The sequence below is a fragment of the Barbatula barbatula genome (assembly GCF_947034865.1).
Source record: "Barbatula barbatula genome assembly, chromosome: 14".
Lineage (NCBI taxonomy): Eukaryota > Metazoa > Chordata > Actinopteri > Cypriniformes > Nemacheilidae > Barbatula > Barbatula barbatula.
The window spans coordinates 1,300,050-1,319,379 of record NC_136777.1 but is presented as its reverse complement, the minus strand read 5'-3'; the positions used below and the strand labels follow the sequence as shown (position 1 = coordinate 1,319,379).

The following is a 19,330-nucleotide window of genomic DNA, read 5'->3' as shown; positions in this document are numbered from 1 at the left end:
GACTGTTACTCTATGAATACTTCATATTTACATTTATGCATTTGGCTGATGCTTTTATCTAAAGCGACTTACATTGCATTACACTATACATTTGTTTCCAAGTACGTGCAATCCCCGGGATCGAACCCCTGACCTTGGCATGGCCAGCACCAGGCTCTACAGAAAGTACTTCATATTCGAGTAAGAAAACTAACTGTAACCATAAAAAAAATATTCTCTACATGTCTCTCTACAACCCTCCGAAATAAAATCGACTTTAATCATAACAATCTCCTCTAGACAGTTGAAAAATTCTGTAAGGATTTTCTGCAAAGCACACAGACAGCATACGTTGCTTCTTTCAGGATAATTGAGTTCTGGCAGTTTTTCACAGAACAGAGCAGGGTGTGTGTACACGGCCCAGCCCTGTCTAAGACTGAAATAACATCAAGTCAAAGAGTTTCTCTCCACAGATCCACCCAGTCTTAATTCACTCTCTCTCTCTCTCAAACACACAGGTGAACTAGTGGGCAATCCAGACAATCCTTACCTACCTGCGAAACGCTCTTAAACAGCTTAGCAATCGCTATGTAATTATTACAGCGGCTTTTTATCCTGTAATGTCAGGAGACAGTTACAGACACAAATGAAGACAGATGCAAAAAACTATGATCTAAATGCTTGGAGCGATTTAAGCGCTGAGCTGTATGATTTACTTCACTAATGCCACACGTATGTGCACATGCAATGCCGCTCGGCGGTTACTAAACCCATCAACAAAGTCATTGATGACGCCAGCTAACCTTTGTCTACATCATGGTGACAGATTCGGTCGACTTCGCCCTAAAGTACAAACTAAAATCTCCTGTTTAAAACACGTATATGTCAGTGGCCATAACAAGGTCGGCTGCGTGTCAAAACATTGTGTAATAGTGCTTTCGGGGCAACCCAAGTTCGAGTCCCAGCTTGTGGTCCTTTCCAAAGTCCTCTTGCCCGGTCTCTCTCTGTCTCCCCCTGTCTCTCAACTGTTCTATTCAACAGAAGGCAATAAACACCAAGCAAAACAAAACAAAAAACGGGTATGATGTTACCATTTCTCATTTAAAATATCATAGAAATAACACTAACATACATTAAACTGACAAAAAAAATTCATCAAATGTAATTTGTAACAAGAAATTTGTGGAAACGCAACGGATCAAAAGAGCACTAACAAACCAAAGCACTGATACTGTTAAAACCCACGCTATATCAATAAACTTTATTGTTCATGTTTACTGTTACTCCTGTGGGAGAGTTGCATCTGACAAGAAAAGCTAAAGCTTCATTTTTCGTTAAAGGAAAATCTGTGCTCGTTTAATACTTTAATGATTTGAATAAATTCCTACAATATAAGAGTAAGCTATAGAAATAATCCATGATGTTGGGTTATTTTAACTTTACGTTGAGTCATAAAATGGACAAACCCAACCGTTGGGTTGTTTTAACCCATTTTTGGGTCAAATATATCCATATTCTGGGTCAGGTTTACCCAACGGTTGGGTTTGTCCATACTTGACCCAATAATGGGTTGAAATAATTCAAGTGGACGTTTCATAAAGTCTGTAAGTATGTGACATGTTTCAGCCTGTACCTCACTTTCCCCGCACTCGTACTGAGAGTCGCCGTGAACAGTCATCTGGTAGCGGGCGTACAGTGCCGCCGACTGCTCGAAGGACGCCAGGAAGTCCGGGTCCTCGAAGCTGACCGGCACTAACTTCACCTTCAGAACGACGGAGGGATGATTAGAGGGAGGAAAGGGAACAATTCAAGAGGACGAAAAGCTGATAAATATAGTAGAGTAAGAGAAAAGAGGGATTGTACCAAATATTTTTATTTTAAATGGTCAACAGTATACCAAATATTTTGGGGTTCATAAAGACTCTTTATGAAGTCTTTTTTAATCAATTTGAATAAATCATGAAAGCAAGAATTAACCTCCCAAGCTGCCTCACAATTTTTCATTTTTAACAATTACAATTCAAAGCAATTTTTTGGGAATAACATGCAAGAACTCAAAATAAAATGTGAACAAAAGACATCAATGTTATGCATCCCAGCTTTTAACGTTTTAAAATAACTTATTGTTAAGTAAGACAGGTGGGGAGTGTAATGCTAGTGAGGATGAAGAACACTACACGTAGGGAAACGACTGAAGGTGAGGCTAGTGCACTAGGGTTGTGAAACCGCGCTAAATGGTAAAAATCCTCGTCCTATTTTATGAATGTCACTTTAGAGAAGTCTCACACCTGGCGGCCATGTTTGCTAGGACATGCTTTTTCTGTCATCAAACACCCATCAGCTTGAGGGGTTGGAGGAAGAGAAAAAATCCCTTGGTACAATCACACCAAAACAACGTGTTTTCCACCAACAATTCAACCTTACATCAGGTGGATCATAAAGTCTGTTTCTTAGGCTAGAATGCTTAAAAAACACTTAATTAGCGGCCATATTGTGCACTGCATTTTCCCCATTAAAGGAGTAGTTCAGTTCAAAAATCACTTCGTCATTGACTTTCCATAGTAATTTTAATTCCTACTATGTCAATGGGGGACATTTTTGAAGTGAACTACTCCATTAAAAGTAAAAAAAACTACAGGATTATGTTAATCCTCGTTATATTTGATTCACAACAATGCGTCAAAAATCGGCATTATCTGCTGGATAAAAAAATACTTCAGTTTAATAATACTTCTAATAATATCGATTAAACGGCATATCTCAAAAACACACCAAGAACTTATCAACAAAGCAAGAAAACAAGTTGAATGAATGGGAAAAGTTCATGCAGTCTGTAGAGTTATTATAGAAGCCGAATACGGTTTTGACATGTCACTCGCTGTCTTGCAAATAAACAATCACCTCATTAAAGCAGTCAGAGTCGTGGTTTAGCAGATAGCATGTGTGTTCAGCTGTGCTGCTCATGTGAGCAGTGCGAGTTTGATTCCTTACAAATAAACAGCTGAAAAATATTAAAGCAGAAGTGTTGTGTCGTGGAAAGAAGTTATAAGAAAAAGTGCATGGACATATAACAAGGAAACCTTACAAACTACCTAAACTGATTTTTCTGGTTTGGCTTCAGAAGAGTAGAGGTCAAACACCTGCAGAAACATCGCCCACACACTCCAGGTGACAGCGTTTTCCTCATTACCTTCAGACTTCTCTCTCACACCCTTTTTAGTACTTTATTGACACGGTTTCATCTTCCACTTTATTTATTTATTCCACTCATTTCCCATCCGCCTACTTACGGTTTCCTCGCTTTCGTTCCTCGTGAATAGACAGGCCACCGTGATTCATTGCTTCTAGCTTTTAGAGAACATGTTTTGCTTTCTCCCTCACGTTCATTCAGTCCTGGATGCCCAGACCTCACATTCACCAAACTGTCGTCTCTGTTCTTGGCAAACTTTTTATGTACACAAACCGCTGCAAATCTAAGCTGATGTCACTATTGACAACAGTGAAAGACCATGTTAAATGTGCTCAGTGACTCAGAGACAGCCGTACTACCCATGAGCCCCTTCTGACCTGGCTCTCGGTGGTTTTTTCAGGCGGGTCCATGTGAATGGCTATCTGGTAGAGTTTGTACAATTGGTAAGACGCATCGAATGAAGCTTTGAACTGTGGACTGGGCGGGTTGGAGCGCACTAGCCTCACCTTCAACATGAGGACGAGGAGACAAGGGTTATTCAGAAAAAAAAGTACAGAGTTCTCTCAAGAATTTAACAAGAAAGGTTACAGACACAATAGTTGTGGAGAATAGTATGCGTGGACCATCAGGTGACCCAAGAATTTTAATTCTGTCATCATTTACTCAACCTCATGTCATTCCAAACCGGTATGCCTCCATTGTATGGACACAACACCAAAGAGACATTTCTCACATCTTCTCTTTGATTGAATGATATGAGAGTGTAGAGTACGTTTACACAATAAAAAAATGTTTCACGTACACACGACAGCTTTATCTAAACGATCTGCATACTATGAATGACAGTGGATGGCACTGTTGCGCCGTTAAGAAACACTACGTGTCTGCACACATACGCCTTTTTTGGAATCGCAGTCTCAGAGTTTACACGGAGTAAAACTTTCACTTTCAGATCCATTTTCAAAAGCTTGCGTTTTATTATAAAAAAAATTATCACTCTTAGGCCCGATTAACATTTACCATCTAAAACCACGCGGAAAACACAATCCGCATCTCTTTCTCTCTTCAAATGACCCGCGGTGCACGTGCGGCACTCTGAAAAGTTTAACTAATTCCTTCTTGACGCGACGACAACACACCTAGAAAAATTTGCACGCCAAAAGATGCGAAATCGGGCCTAAGTCCGTAAAATGCCGTTGTCATGTAATTGAACAGCCGAAGTGTACAAAAACGTTTTTTAGGTCTCGTGTAAACGGCCTCTAAATGATGACAGACTTTTAGGGGGGTGAACTATGCCTTTAAATAACAAAATGTGTGGGGAGGATTTTTTCCTATACATTTTTATAATAGCACATTTCAAAAACACATTAAGTCACATCTCACCCCAAAAGTCAAAAGAAGAATATTTGTTGTTAAAATGAAGCCTGTGTAAAATAAAGCAATGTAAAAAAACAATGTATTACAACTATTGCATATTATGGTAGTATCTGCTTTACTGCAGATATTTGCTTTATGCAGCAAATTAATTAAATAAAACATTTAAATAAAAAAATGGTAATAAAAAGGCAAATGTTAATCATTATTTTACATAAATTATATGAAATTATATAAACACAAGTATAAGTAATGGAGCGTTGAAACAACATGCTTTCTTATCACTACCACAGTCATCCTCTGACCAATGACAATTTTATACAGATGGCTCAAATTGTGCCTTCTGCAATTGAATCCGTACCCATCAAACACTGCTGTTTCTCTAGTCTGCCCTGATGGTCCAGTCAACATTCATCTCAAACAAAAGCAGGCGGTAAAAGAAAGCAAAACCATATCAAATACAGTGTGCTTGCTTGGGTGAGATTCAGCACGAGTTACTTGTTGTCAAAAAAATCTTGAAACACACGTACACACACGTATTTCATTGATTAAAAGACACTTCGTTGTTCTTCGTGTAATACAGAGTGAAAAGAAAGCGAGTACACATGACTTCCTCCTGTAATGATTGAAGACAGACCTGCAGTGATGTGTCTCAACAGTGTCTGCTCACTGTATACGGTTACAAAAGAAACTTCCAGAACTTTCTACAGGCTTACAGTGGAACTGGCTTTGATTATATCACGTCAGTTACCGCAGTCAAACAAAGGAAACGATGAAAAGCTGAAACCACGATGACCATAACTTGCTTCTGATACACGTTTGGAATAGTAATGTCTAATTTCAATAAACTCCAATGAGAGCAGCGGCTCCTCTTTTTGCATGGAAAGATTTGCTAACAGCAAAACTGTTTGCATGTTTGTGTCTCCTCTTTGCTCCGCCTCTCCGAAACACGCTGATCGTGAAGCTCATCGTGCTGAAAAGCAAGGCGTGCTATGATTGGCCAGTTAACCGGTGCGTAATGATCGGTCAAATACTCCACACGTGTGACGGAAATGTAACGCCTCTTACCATATTTGGAACATCAGGTTCCTCTTCGATTGTACTGAAAGGTACGCCCACCTTACTTGAGTTTACCTTTGGGCGGTCTTAGTCAAATCATACCACGAACTGATGTCGATTTGTGGGGGTGTGGTTACACGAGAAGTTTAAAGCAGGTCTGGGTGAGCATTCGCTTTTAGATAGAATGCATCTCTTGTTCTGACACTTTAATTTCTTCAATTTTACGTGTCTAATACATGCATGAGCAACTTATAACACACCAAAGACACAGAAAAACACATTTTCGCACCATATTCCCCCTTTAAAATGGGATTAGGCTTTAGTTAAATTAGGAGTTTTTACAATCAAGCATTATAAAACATAATCTGTCTGCATTTTGAGACACAACATGGCATTGATGTGTTTTAAGTTAGTGCAAGTTGTTTTCAGTTCAACTCTAACATAAAGTTTAGTCTCGGGTTAGTCTTAAACTCGGGTTAGTATCAATATTCAACAATAATAATCCTGATTTACACAAGGTTTAATCAAAATGTTAATCCTCCAAACAACAACATTTATTTGACCGGGGAAGCTGTTTTAAATTACAGGACGTTTCTATGCACAAGGTGCTCTTAGTTTATGAATTTCTCAACAAAACAAACCAGAATGATTTCCCTATTTTTACGGTGTTGTTTTATTTGGCTCTTACTGAAGCTCCGAGTTAATGACGATATCCATGACTTTTGTTTTAGATAAACACACGTAAAGGCTTTTAATCTGCTGGGTTATTCTCCTGAGATGTGGATAATTTGATAAAGTGTGTGAGAAGCAACCAAAACAAAGAGAGGGCAACGCTGTCAAAACAGCTCTGAGATTTCAGATAACGGTGGGGTGAAAGAGATCCCATAAAGAGGGCCTTCAAATCTGGAAAGTACAAGTGTGTCTCTACTGCCCCCTACAGGATATCTGGAGGATTTGAATGACAGAATTCTAAAGTAATTTGCATATAGACATGTGATATTATTGAGGTGGGACTAAGATGAAAAAATAAATGCTTTTCACTCAGTTCTTCAACAAAGCGCTTTAAGACTGCCAAGATGTTCCAAAAAAAATAAACTTTCTTCATTGACTTACGCTGAGATCGGTATGATAAAAAACTCTCTGGACGCGTGTCTCTGTTCAAAGTAAGTGTAAACATCTCATTTGACTGGGTGTCTCCTTCGAGTCCTTCTCGATGACCTCCGAACTGAGCCTTCCTGAAACTCTCTCCCAGAGGTAAAGTGCGAGATCCTCCACACGTCGCTCGAAACGCATCCGTTTTCATGACGTGCCGAACAGATAAGTGGTAACAAACAGACTTCAAGGACGGCGCTTTAGCAACATCAAACCGCGCCGCGACGTTTACATTTCAGAGGAAGGGTCTGTCTCGCAAAGCCTCTGCAAATTGCACCGCTGAGTAAATAACTGCGCAAAATGTTTGTTGAAACTTCAGCAAGCACTTAGTGCACGAGAGGTTTTTTTTAGCATTTGAACCGCTCACCTTGATGAGAGTGACATTGACTGCTATCCACTTAAGAAAATTGAACGAGGTATTGCAGTCAATCAAATCAATTCAGTCTACAAGTTAATCGAGTGGCCAATCGGTCCTGCAGCGTCTCCGGGGACAATCATGTTCGTGTCTTTCATTCAGATTGCTTAGGAAGCTAAACGCTCGGCTGTTTACTCATGCTGACCTCACCCGAGCAATCGCAGCAAAAGCGAGAGATGTTTTCTGAAACCGCCTCGGCCTGAATACAAAGATGGTGAAATGTTTTTACCTCGAGCCGGTGGAGAGGGTCAGTGGGAAAAGACTCAGATATAAAGTCCTCTAGTAATTTGGGCTGGTTAGATGTGGACTTCAGCGGCACAGGAGTCACTGAGGTAGACGCTCCTTCTTGCTGCTTCTGTTCATCTTTCTGAAGTCGACGCTCTTTTCTGATGTCCTTGGCTTTTCTACACATCGGCCTGTTGGGATCGGCTCCTTTACCTGAGTTTAAAACGACAATGATAGAACATGTAAACGTTCACTGAATTAAAAAAATAATAACCCAAACCTGCATGACTTTCTTCTGCAGAACACAAAAAAGGTATTTTGAAAAATGTTGAGAACCAAACCACTGAGACATTTCTTGAAATATCCTCTTTTGTGTTCCACAGAAGAAAGAGACATGTTGAATGACATGAAGGCAAAACAGATGGACCTGCTCCTGCAAAACAGGCATCCGTTATTACAACCTCACATAAAATATGAAGCATGTTGCTCTGAATCACAGGTGTTATCTGGTTTACAGGAGAAGTTTAATCAATTGCAGGTCACATTTACTTTGCTTCTGACTGCGCGTGACAATGTGTTTCTGAACGCAGATATGTCAACATTCGTGTGCTGTTTGGTAACCGCAGGGGTGTGCGATCTTCACAAATGAGCCGCCTGGTTAGCGCTAGTAAACTGAGGGTCGGGGCCTCCCGTCTCGATGAAAGTGATTTTCTATCCTCTGCCATCATGACATCAGCGCGGCTGTGAAACAACACGGCCTCTGTTTGTCCGACTCATTGCTTTTGCGAGAAGGCCGCTTGCCGTTTAACTGAAAGTGTGGAGATGGTTGTTCGTGTGCCCTGGAGGAAACTGGAGGAGGTGGTATTCCCAGATTGAGACGGGGGCGGTCAGGACAGGGTTCAGCCAGAGAGATTCATTGCGTCAGTTAGCCTTCGAGGGTTTGCTGCAGAAGCTCTGGAAGGCAGCCAACTATTCACCATTGAGCAAAGACTGAGACAGCGGGATTAAAGAGGGATGTATGGTGAACTGTAATGGTTAGTTAATGTTTACATTCCCTCTCAAGTCAATGTCCTTGTGGAGTTCTTCATTATTCACTGATAATCCTTTTTCGGATCCAGCGCCCTGCTGCGAGCTGTCAGGGAGTCGACTCAATTAAACCATTTAATGGAACAGTTCACCCAAAAATGAAAATTCTGTCATAATTTACTCACCCTCAGATTGTTTCAAACCTGTATAAATGTCTGCCGAACACAAAGGACGACATTTGGAAGTCAGTTAACACAAGAAATGTCACCCCCTGTTGTATTTATTTTCCCTGCTATGAGATCTGTTTGGTTCCTGACGTTCATTCAAATATCTTCCTTCGTGTTCATTAGAACAAAGACATGTACCGGTATACAGGTTTGGAACAATCTAAGGGTGAGTAAATGATGACAGAATGTTCATTTTTGGGTGAACTATCCCTTTAATGAAAATACAATGCTAAAAAGTGCATATAAATACTTCTCTACTGTGATTAAAGTGAATAACAAGACCATTTACATGTAATGTATACATTTGAGGGATGATCTTATCCAAAGACACCTACAGTATAAAATTACCTATATTATATTTGTCGGATGACATTTGATATGATATTTTACACATGTTTGACTATACACGATTTGTCCACATGTTTGACTCAAAGTTTTGTTTTGTGCAATTGCTCTAGAAAAATGTAACTTTAACCCAATTAAATATTTTTTTTTAAATGTCTAATGAGGAAAAACTGTAAAAATGTAGATCTATTACTACAACTTATGTATATACTGTAAATGCAGCTTGACTTGATGAAAGAGACAACATACTAAATACTAGAATCCGCTAGTTTAGATGATGATAAATCGGCCCTTATCAGGTGACGTTGCACTTGCGAGAATCTAAGTGGATTATGGGTATCACCGGCGTTTGTAAGGTATCAATGCCGAGATGTTCGAGCTTCTCCATTCAATATCGATTAATTTTAGAGATAAAAATGGTACAGTCTCGTTGTGTGATACCCACTTGGGTTTTTTGGGTTTCCCACTTGGAAGAAAGGTTACGGACAGCATGTAATAATACATTCTGTTATGCATTTTAAATCTGATTATAACCCAGTGTTGCTTTAATAATAAAGTTTGTTATTAGCGTTACTTGACAGCCAAATGAATTACAGAAAATGTTTAACAAACAGTGTAAGTTTTATCAGCAACATTACAGACTCGCATAGCGTATATTGGTCAGGTGCGCACAGACAACAACGCACTACAGCTTTGAAAGCACCATCTTACGGGTCGGCTGAATTTAGCCCCGATAAACCCGGTCTGCGGCTGACTCTTAAATGTCTCTATATCTGCCTCCGTACACTGACTGTACAAAGCCGCTCACACTCAGTGTCTCTGGACTGATGCCAGCTGCTCCGAGTGCTCCCGGCACCCCATGTCAACAGTTTACACGCCGACATCCTGTTTGGAGCAATAAGGAAAGCAGGGCCATTTCCTGTCTGATGCTGTGCCAGCCACAACCGAGCGTCAGCCTGCCCGCCTGCCATCAACCCGCACACCCCCGGGGCAAGGAGAGAACACGACTGAGCCATTCAAGAACATGTCAAGAACATGGCTGGGTCACCTCAAAATAAACATACACCGTGACTCTCATTTATGAAACTAATTTATAAAAGTACTGTTGTTTACTTTAGTATTTACTACAGTAAACTTGAAGTAATCTTACTTTGTTAATCTATTCTACAGTATCCTGTAGTACCAACTATGCTAAATTCTTATAAATACTCTAGTATACACTAATATTTACCAGAGTAAGTATCTAATAATACATTTTACTACAGTAAACAAGTATACTAGGGTATTTTTTTTCATGATGATTCAAAAATTCATATTGTGTTGTATTCGAAATATAATAACGAGCTGAGATGTGATTGGTCGAACCCAATCGTTTCATGACATTGACCCTTGAACAACACCAGAGCTGTGTTAAAAAACTCGACAAACTTGAGAAGTTTTACGTTGACAAACTTCAAACAGCCAGCGATAACAACGCTCAAAATCCGGCATTAACCGGATCCACATTGTTGTTTAAAGCTACAAAGAGTGTCACAAGGCGTAAACACGAACCGGATTTCCAACACATCACACAAACAGACTATTTACGCTCTTTTCAAATAAATCTGACTTTTGCGATGCTCGCATGAGACACGGGACCTCTTTCAGCAGGGCCCGCCTCAGTTTCTGTGACTTCCTCGCACAAAGAGCCAGAGTCATTGAGACAATTAGCTCTTTCTTAACATTCATTCTTCTCTCTTTTCCTGTTAATACCTCCAGTTTAGCAGAGGGAATGTTTCCGGCCGGGGTTGTAAATACGGAGCGGGGATGATAGAGATGTTGAATGGCTTCCCTCCAAACAAGAGTAAACACGGGAGACAGAAGAGCCAGAGCAGATGCTGAGCCGGATTCAGGACAAAGACCTGCGTTCCGTTTCTCTCTCTGTCCGACCAAGCTCGGACCCGATAGGATCTGGCAACGGTCCGGACTGTTCGTGATTTGTACATAAGCAATCAGTTGCCGGTATCAAGAAGCGAGGTTGTGGAGTAGGTTTAGACTTGACAAAACCAGACAAACCCAACCTGGTTAAGATCAGGTTCAACGCTTGGTATAAACGTTCTCTGTCAACTCTGGTTTGATACGGAGTTTACATTTACATTTACGCATTTGGCAGACGCTTTTATTCATTGTATTATCCTATACATTTTACATAGGTATCTGCAATTCCCTGGGATCGAACCCTAAACCTTGCGTTGTTAACGCAATTATCTTACCACTGAGCTACAGGAAAGCTTAGGAGGAAAGTTTAGGAGGCGCGTGCACCTGAAAGTGGAACATTTACATTTGACATTTAGTCATTTAGCAGACGCTTTTATCCAAAGCGACTTACAGATGAGGAAACATTGGAAGCAATTATAACAACATGTGCGGCAAACAGCCAATCACACGGAACATTGAAAGCATCATCAGTTTGATTGATTTCTCGCGAGTGTTTTGAAGATGAAGAGATCATTATGAAATAAAATCTCATTAAACACTGCTGCAGTGAATGAACTGAATTTAAATGATTTATGTCTTTTCCAACCTGCATGTCTTTCTTTCTTCTGCAGTACACAAAAGAAGATAAACTGAGGAAGGTTGGTCACCAAACAACATTGAACACCATTGACTTTCATTGTATGAACACAAAACCAAAGACATTTCTCACTGACGAACGAGTCACAAGGGTAAAAGTTTCTAAATGTTGACTGGATTGTACCGGGGCTGTTCTTCAGAAACAGGGAGATAAACTCTGACATATCCGGTCCTAAAGAAGATACATGGTCCCTCTCCAGCAGTTAACGGTTCATAAAAACTCCACCACTGCCTTTGCTGTGACTTGTATATACTGTTACACACCCAACAAACTCTCTAAAGTTCATGAAGCTGAAAGTCAAAAGGCACATTCCTTCCAACAGAGGTATACAACACACGCGCGGGCTGCCCGAGGCGACAGCGTCATCTAGATTTGCTCTGTGCGGGGAGGGTGAGTTAGGGCTGGCACGCTCCTTTATGAGAGGAAGCGTATGGAAAGAAGAAGAGTTGGGCGTGGAGAAACACTTTTATTACCAGGACCAACCTCCTTCACCAGAATACACACACAAAACATAAAAAAAACAGGTCTCCGGATAATATCAATATATATGTCATATATCACAGTCAATGTGTCAGTCATATTCTTTGTTTCTTTGTGTGACTGTGAAAATCATTCAACGATGTTTGTTCTTTAGACATGAATGATCCTTAAAAGCCCACAGATGAAGGAAGAGAAGCAAGCGTTCCGCCAAGAGAAATGTCACGTTTAACACGTTTTTCCGTTTATAAGCTCCTGTGAAATATCATTTAACTCTGTGTGTGTCAAAGCATAACTGCAGACATAAGTCACACGTATGGACGGTCATAAAGCAAGCTGCGATAAATTTGTCACCAGGTGGTTTCCGTTTGGAAATGGAGAGCGAGAAAAAGAAAAGAAAAAAGAGGGTTTCTCCTCCTTTTGGGAGCTATTATAAACCTTCCTGTTTCCGGAACGCTCTTATGGGGGGTGCTCATTTCAGGAGCTGGTACGTGAACTTTTAACTTGTCCATAGCTTAACTCCGTCTAACAAGTCTAAAGTGAATTATCATACGTTTTGTTTTAAATCATTTCATGACAGTATTATCATCCGATGACTGTTTTTACTTTAGTTTTGCAGAACTATAGATGATACCAATGGAAGGGGGGAAATCTGATACGCCACATTTATTTCTGGATGCATGCTGCCCTCTGCTGTTGAGTTTTGGCGATGGATTCATCCAATGTTTGTGCTACAGACATGAACGATAGCTTATGTGCAGATTTGATTATGTGGATAAACCAACAGATTTAAAAACACTTAAATTTGATCATTTTTGTCTTTATATTTTCATTTTGCTTTTCTAGGAATTTAAAGACATTTGTACTATAACAGTACAAAATACTAAGTGAGACATTTTTGGCACTTTTCCGCACTGCATCTGTGAAAGCCCTAAAAAACGTGATTCGGCCTTCAGCTTATTGACACAAAAAGGAAGAACATATAGCAAAAAAGACGACTGCATGATAAAAGCTCAGTTTGACTTTATGACGAAGTGTGAAGGCACAAATCGTGACCTGCATCAAGCAATTCTTACATAGACACCGAAAGAAATCATATTTTCACACAGACCTGGTTTGGGTGCGACATGCAAGGTTTTCTCCGGTGGGGTGGGCGCTGGATCTTCTCTGGGTGTTAAATGAGCAGTTGATTTGCTGTCTGTGTCAGGACTGGTGGTGAACTCCTCTACATCAGTATGGTCTATTTTCAGAAGGTCTTGAGGAGGTGGTCTTACCCCTTCTTCATGCGCAGAGTCCATGGGCTCCCCTAAAAAGTAAACATACAGAAAATACAACACGACCATCATCAGGGAGACAACGCCTCTTCATCATCAACAGGGCTTCACACAAAACAATTGTATAATTAACATTTGATCAAAAGCACAGATCCTGCACACCTGCCAAAAACGACTGGGTTTTTCCTGCAGCTATAGCCACTGTCCTCTGAAGCATTGACGAGAGGGGCTTTAGATGGCATTTGAGTTCTTCTAAAACACCTGGGACGGCATATCAAACTAGATCAGACTGGATAAGACAGACTGAGGCTATAACTGTACATTGACACAAAGGCTCTGTACTTTGTTCAAATGTGAAAAAAAGACCATGCTTTTTTTTCTCTAAACTTTATATATAAAGTGTTTGGTTCCAAAATGAGCTCAAGCTTTTTTTTATTATTTTAACAATATATTTATGTTGTTAGTTAGCTTTATATTTTTTGTTATTATGGCTCAAATCAAAACAAACCAACTGCAGTTTGATCTCATTTTGGAACCAAACTCTTCATATATATGTATATATGGGTCAAAGAATTATGCTCCTTTAAATAGTTGTTAAAAAAAAGTTTTACGTTTAATTTAATTGCATTTTTGTTAATAGGAATTTTTTCTCATTTAAAGAAATAAATAAAAAAGCTATACAATTGTATATTCTCCCTTATTCTTTTATATATTTTAATATCTACAAGTCAGAATACGCATGTTGTTTAAATTTGTCATTCAGTGTGACACAATATTTATGTGCAATCTAACAATATTTCCCAAATTTTGACATATATTCACCAAAACCTTAGTTGAAAGCATAAAGTAGACATTTTACTTTCATTTAATGTGCTTTCTATGGACTTCCTAAATCACTATTGTAAATTTATTTTGATGGGGTCATCTTAATGTCTTTGACCCATATATATTCTTGAACGCTTGCCCAGCTTGTAAACACTTATTGTTGGTTTATAAAAAAAACTTTAAACGCGTCGGAAAAATGAATAAATGTGAATGTAAACATCCGTAGCTGTGGGTTAAGCTGCAGGTCATCCATTATGAGATCATCACCTTCAATTTTCCCATCACTCCGTTCTACAGGCATCTCTCCATTGGAGAGGAACTTGTTCATTCTCTTTAAGGTCTTTTTATGAGTTTTTGTTGGATTGAAGTTCAAAGCATGGCACCTGTGAAGTAGAAAGTACAGACTTTATTATGTAATTTTTTTGGCCTTTTGCATCTTATATGGACGGGACAGTAGAGAGTGAGACAGGAAATAATGGGACGAGAGAGAGGAAATCAGAAGCGGGAAAGGACCACGAGCCGGGATTCAAACTGGGTTCTCCGGAAGTGCTGATGCACAACATGTTGTTGACTTCATTATTTATAAAGAAACATAAAAAATCCAAAATGCATTTGACTCAAAATTCAGTTATCGTTACTGTAATTTATATATATATATTAATTTACATATAAGTTTCCTTCAAAATTCTTCAATGCATATGATGTATTATTTTTACACTTCAATCAAACCTTTAAATGAATCAACCTGGTTTACCTGATGGTGTACTGAGGGCAGCAGGTTTTATTCATGATCGGCTTGTAAACATATTTTCCACTTCTTAAAAACAAATGAAAAGATATGATAGTAGTTAATATAATTACAATATAGAAAGGACAAATTATTATATTCACAAATCAGTTTTACTGACAAACGTCACATTAAAGTGTTCATGTTGACTGTGTCTTTAAGAACTGTGACACACTTGTGTCTTGTTGTATGACGTCTTTAAGACAGATAGCTCAGCGAGTGTGTCACTCTCTTTAAGCTCATTACGCTTTCTCCTCATATATATTTATATACTAAATCAATGTGTTTCAACCACTATAAAAACCTGTCAGTGCGGTGAACGATCTCATGTTCAAAGAGTTTAGATGAGAAAACATGAAGAGCACCTTCTCCATCCTCTGTCAATGAGATCCTGATAGTCCTGGACCGTCATTGAGTGGGACCACATGCCTACAGAGAAAGAGAAAACTGATTTAAATGAAACGTAATACAGGACTCATGACCCTCTGACACGCTGTACTGGAAAGCAATGTTTCTGTTGACGTCATGGAGAATTAGTGTGGACTCCCACACAAGAGCACAGACAGTTCAGTTCAGTTCAGTACATCTGGGCTCAAGCTTTGAGAGTCGCCTCAGGGTTTTGACTGTTTGAGCTACAATGCATTCACCCACCAGACAGAAGATTTTCAGCTCATGTAAGTGCATATGTTGAGCCAATGCGAGCTATTCTCATTCTCATTGTAAGAAAGACAAACATGCAAGTGAAGACATCATTATAAGGCTATTGGACAGGGGAAAATACAAGCCGTGCAATATTTACAATATTTAAGAATGTTACGATTTTAACACTTTTTGACCTGTACAAAATCACAGAGGACCTCAGTTATAAAGTATTTTGATCTAAATTGATCTACATAAACATTTTAATGCACTGTTGTCAATTAAAAATAAAAATATCACTAAAAATGGTAGTTAAACTTAAAAGTATTTGTTATGAATAAAATCAGAATCACATATTGCCCGGATCTGATGCTCATATTACTTGTATATAGACCAGAGTTACCTAAACAAACAAACTAAATTCAGTCAGACACACACACAATGGCGTATGCCAATATCCAGGCAGCATCCATCTGGTCACCCCAGGAACATAAGTGTTTGATTTTCCACGCACTATCAGCCATTAATCTGACAGATATGAGACACCTGCTGCTCGCAACACAACACAACACAGTCAATGAATATAACACACAACAGTGAGACAAATCCACAAGACACCGCATATAGCGCCAGGCCCGGGCCACACCACATAACGCTTGTCCCTTCACATAAGACATCTGCCATTTTATTCTCACTTCACAAATAATATTGTTGCTGATGTGACCGTCAGATGCTGATGTGCAGGACAAAACAAGGAAGTATAAAATAAGCGTAACTAACAAGTTCTCAGACAATCTCTCTTTTTCATGTGATGGCACAGAAAGATTCAGGCTGCATGCCAGGGCAGACAGTGCCATCACTATGTTAAGCATTCACCTGGTTTAATGCAATCTATTTGCACAAATGTGATAAAGTGCAATTGTCAAAAGCACGTAACATTCATTCACCTCTAGATGATCAGAGATGTGTTTTGGGTTGTGTGTGAAAACAGTCAAAGTGAGCGAATGATGCATTGGTCTGGATCAGATACTAATACTTGATCAATCCATCAATCGCTAGTTAAACCTTTAACTTTGAGCGCTTATGCTACAGTCAACCAACACATGCATTTCTACCCAGCACTTCACTCAAGTAAGCTGATATGTAAGCTAATATGAAAGATATTATTACAAGTAGTAACATTACAGGGCAATATTCTGATCAGATCATCATATAATGGTTCACCATGTCATAAGGTGTAGGAAACACTATCCTCCCGTCTCTCTCTCCCTTCAGTTCTCCACATGGATGGTTTGGTTTACACAGCAGGATTAGATCACAAGCACGCTTCCTTCTCTCAGCCGGATCAGATTATCTCCATCACGTTCATTCACAGACAACATTAACCTCTATTTATATCCAACTTTCCCAACCGTTACAACATCACAATCCTTATCTACTCATGTCTCCATCTTTATACCAACTGCTGCGGACATCATTCTAAGGTTGCAAAACATGTTCATGGTCGAGCTGTGCAATTAAATAAAATCGTAATCGCCTTCATTAATTACAAAAACAAAATAAAGGAGGTAAACTTTCCATTTTGCAAGGATCCTCTCTTTTCTTGCAGTATAACTCCACAGCGCACACGTCTTTCCTTTACAGCGGTTCAGCCATGCTATTTCTTTACATTTACTTTTCAGTTAAATTCAGAGTTTAAGAGCAACGTTTTTTTATTTTCTATGTTGTTTTATGAACAGGTTAATGAGAATTCGTGTTAAATGATCAGGATCTCAATATTGGCCAAATTTATCGTGATTATGATTTGTGTCACATCGAGCAGCTCTAGTTTATGGTAAATATAATGTTCTTAACATGCAACACAGTAAATGAAAAACCTAATCCGGGGATAGACATGTGTAACCAAATCTCACCTGTTCTCTCACATAAGGAAAGAATTTATACACAATCTGCCCTGTTTTTAAAGATACAGGGTCCAGTTGCATAAAACTAGCCGCCAACTTAAAACCGTGTCTTAACGACTAGTCTCACTGACTAGCAATTAGTTAGGATTTATTAGTCTTACCTTTCATATTCCAAATCTGTAGATAAACTGATTTTAAGAAGGTATGACTAACTTCTAAGACCAGTCCAAGCAGTTTACGCAACTGGCCCCTGGTCTGGAAAACAGATTTATAAATGACAGGACAGGTACAGTATGACTGACAGCTAGAAAGGATGTTTAACAAAACTTGGATGAAAAGACCTTCTTGCTGTTTGTTAAGAAACACATTAACACGAGAAATAAACAAACAGAGCAAAAACAACCCAAGTTCATTGGTTATTTTGAAGCTAACCATGTTTGCTAACTCTTCAGCTAGCATTTACCACACAAGAACACTATGAGATATTCCAAATGACTTTAAAAATAATCATATTTTACGAAATATTTCTGTCAGATCGAGTACAGTAACTTAGTTTACGAAAGTGGATTTAGGAAACGAAAGCTCATTGTGCACAACGAAAACTGTTCGAACCCTCTTCCACACAAGTGACTTTTCTGTCGCGTCACGTAATATTTTACACACCCCGCCGGCATTACAGTAAAGTCCACTCACCGTGCGAGAAATTACCCTTCTCGTGTTTACAGTAACCACAGCGATAGCCATCATCTCCCCCAAAATACTCCACTATACTGTACGATCCGCCCGCTGCCATTTTCCACATTCACGGTCTGTCAGCCGCGGCCGCTGAACCCTACTAAAGTGAAGGTGGTCCTCATTAAAATTAATGACGTTGTGCGCAGTTCGGCGAGTAGAATAGGCGTAGCTGACTGGCTGATCAAGACAGACGTCATCACGCGGGTGCTAATATTAACCATGTTTACCTAAATATTAATATAATATGTAATAAAATGTAAGAGTTTATTTAAACTATATATGTGTGTGTGTGTGTAGTGTAAACGCACGTCAAAACGACCTAAAGAGAAAACCTAAGCCGTAATCAGCCACGAACGAAACCTTCGCCATAGTAGACTACGGTAGGGACCACTCGTGACCCGGAAGCACAGGTTCACTTCCTACTGGAAAAAACGAATAAAACGTTCAAATTATTATGATCGCTTGATAGTTCTGTGACATACATATTCTATATATTTTACATGCATATTTGTACAAAGTGAATTTAGACTATGGTGGGAGTACAATAGGATTATTACATGCATGCGTGTTTGATGTTGCATTGCCTTTATAAACTCTATCCGTCGTGCTGAAATTGGTATTTGCACGCTAACTTACCGTATGACGCTTTGCCCCACGCGTTTCCACAGTAGCCACAGCGATATCCACATTTCACACCTTTGAGCTCTACTATGGAGTGCATCGAGTGCGAAAGATCGGTCTTGCTCGTGTGTATAATCATGTAAAATATCAACTTTGTAATACTTCTTGATGTAAAAGTATCGCGTCATTTAAACATTACAGTTCACGCAGGTTACTTTTGTAAGAATCGCTCGTATACCAAATTATTTATAAAATACAGAAAGCGTCGAGCTTCCCTTCCTCATTACAACACGTGAATGCCAAAGAAGGCCACTAGAGAGCAGTAGACGATCTCTTGTCAAACTGTATTATTAGGAGATAGTGTTGATTGGGCGGTTTAAAACACTGTTTTAATGTAAGTTTATCATCTAGTGTTGTAGTTGAGACCACCATAACGAAACTAAGACAAGACCAACACTTTGA

At 39.3% G+C, this 19,330-nt stretch overlaps 1 protein-coding gene across 8 annotated transcripts in view; it reads right to left on the bottom strand.

The window, feature by feature from the left end:
- Positions 1–19,241, bottom strand: part of ate1 (arginyltransferase 1) — a 60,644-nt gene extending 41,403 nt beyond the window's left edge. Inside the window, exons 1-8 of one of the 8 annotated variants that reach the window (XM_079472732.1) lie at positions 18,884–19,241; positions 15,335–15,398; positions 14,937–14,999; positions 14,450–14,565; positions 13,520–13,618; positions 13,195–13,389; positions 7,399–7,607; positions 3,547–3,675 (exon numbers count right to left, since the gene is read on the bottom strand). In XM_079472732.1, the coding sequence (XP_079328858.1) occupies positions 3,547–3,675; positions 7,399–7,607; positions 13,195–13,389; positions 13,520–13,618; positions 14,450–14,565; positions 14,937–14,999; positions 15,335–15,398; positions 18,884–19,007 (999 nt within the window). In that variant the 5' untranslated portion in view covers positions 19,008–19,241. Of the gene's footprint in view, positions 1–1,612; positions 1,742–3,546; positions 3,676–7,398; positions 7,608–13,194; positions 13,390–13,519; positions 13,619–14,449; positions 14,566–14,936; positions 15,000–15,334; positions 15,399–18,205; positions 18,402–18,883 lie in introns of those variants that run through there. The other 7 variants (XM_079472729.1, XM_079472731.1, XM_079472730.1 and 4 more) reach the window with 7 other exon arrangements.
- Between the last annotated feature and the right edge of the window lie 89 nt (positions 19,242–19,330).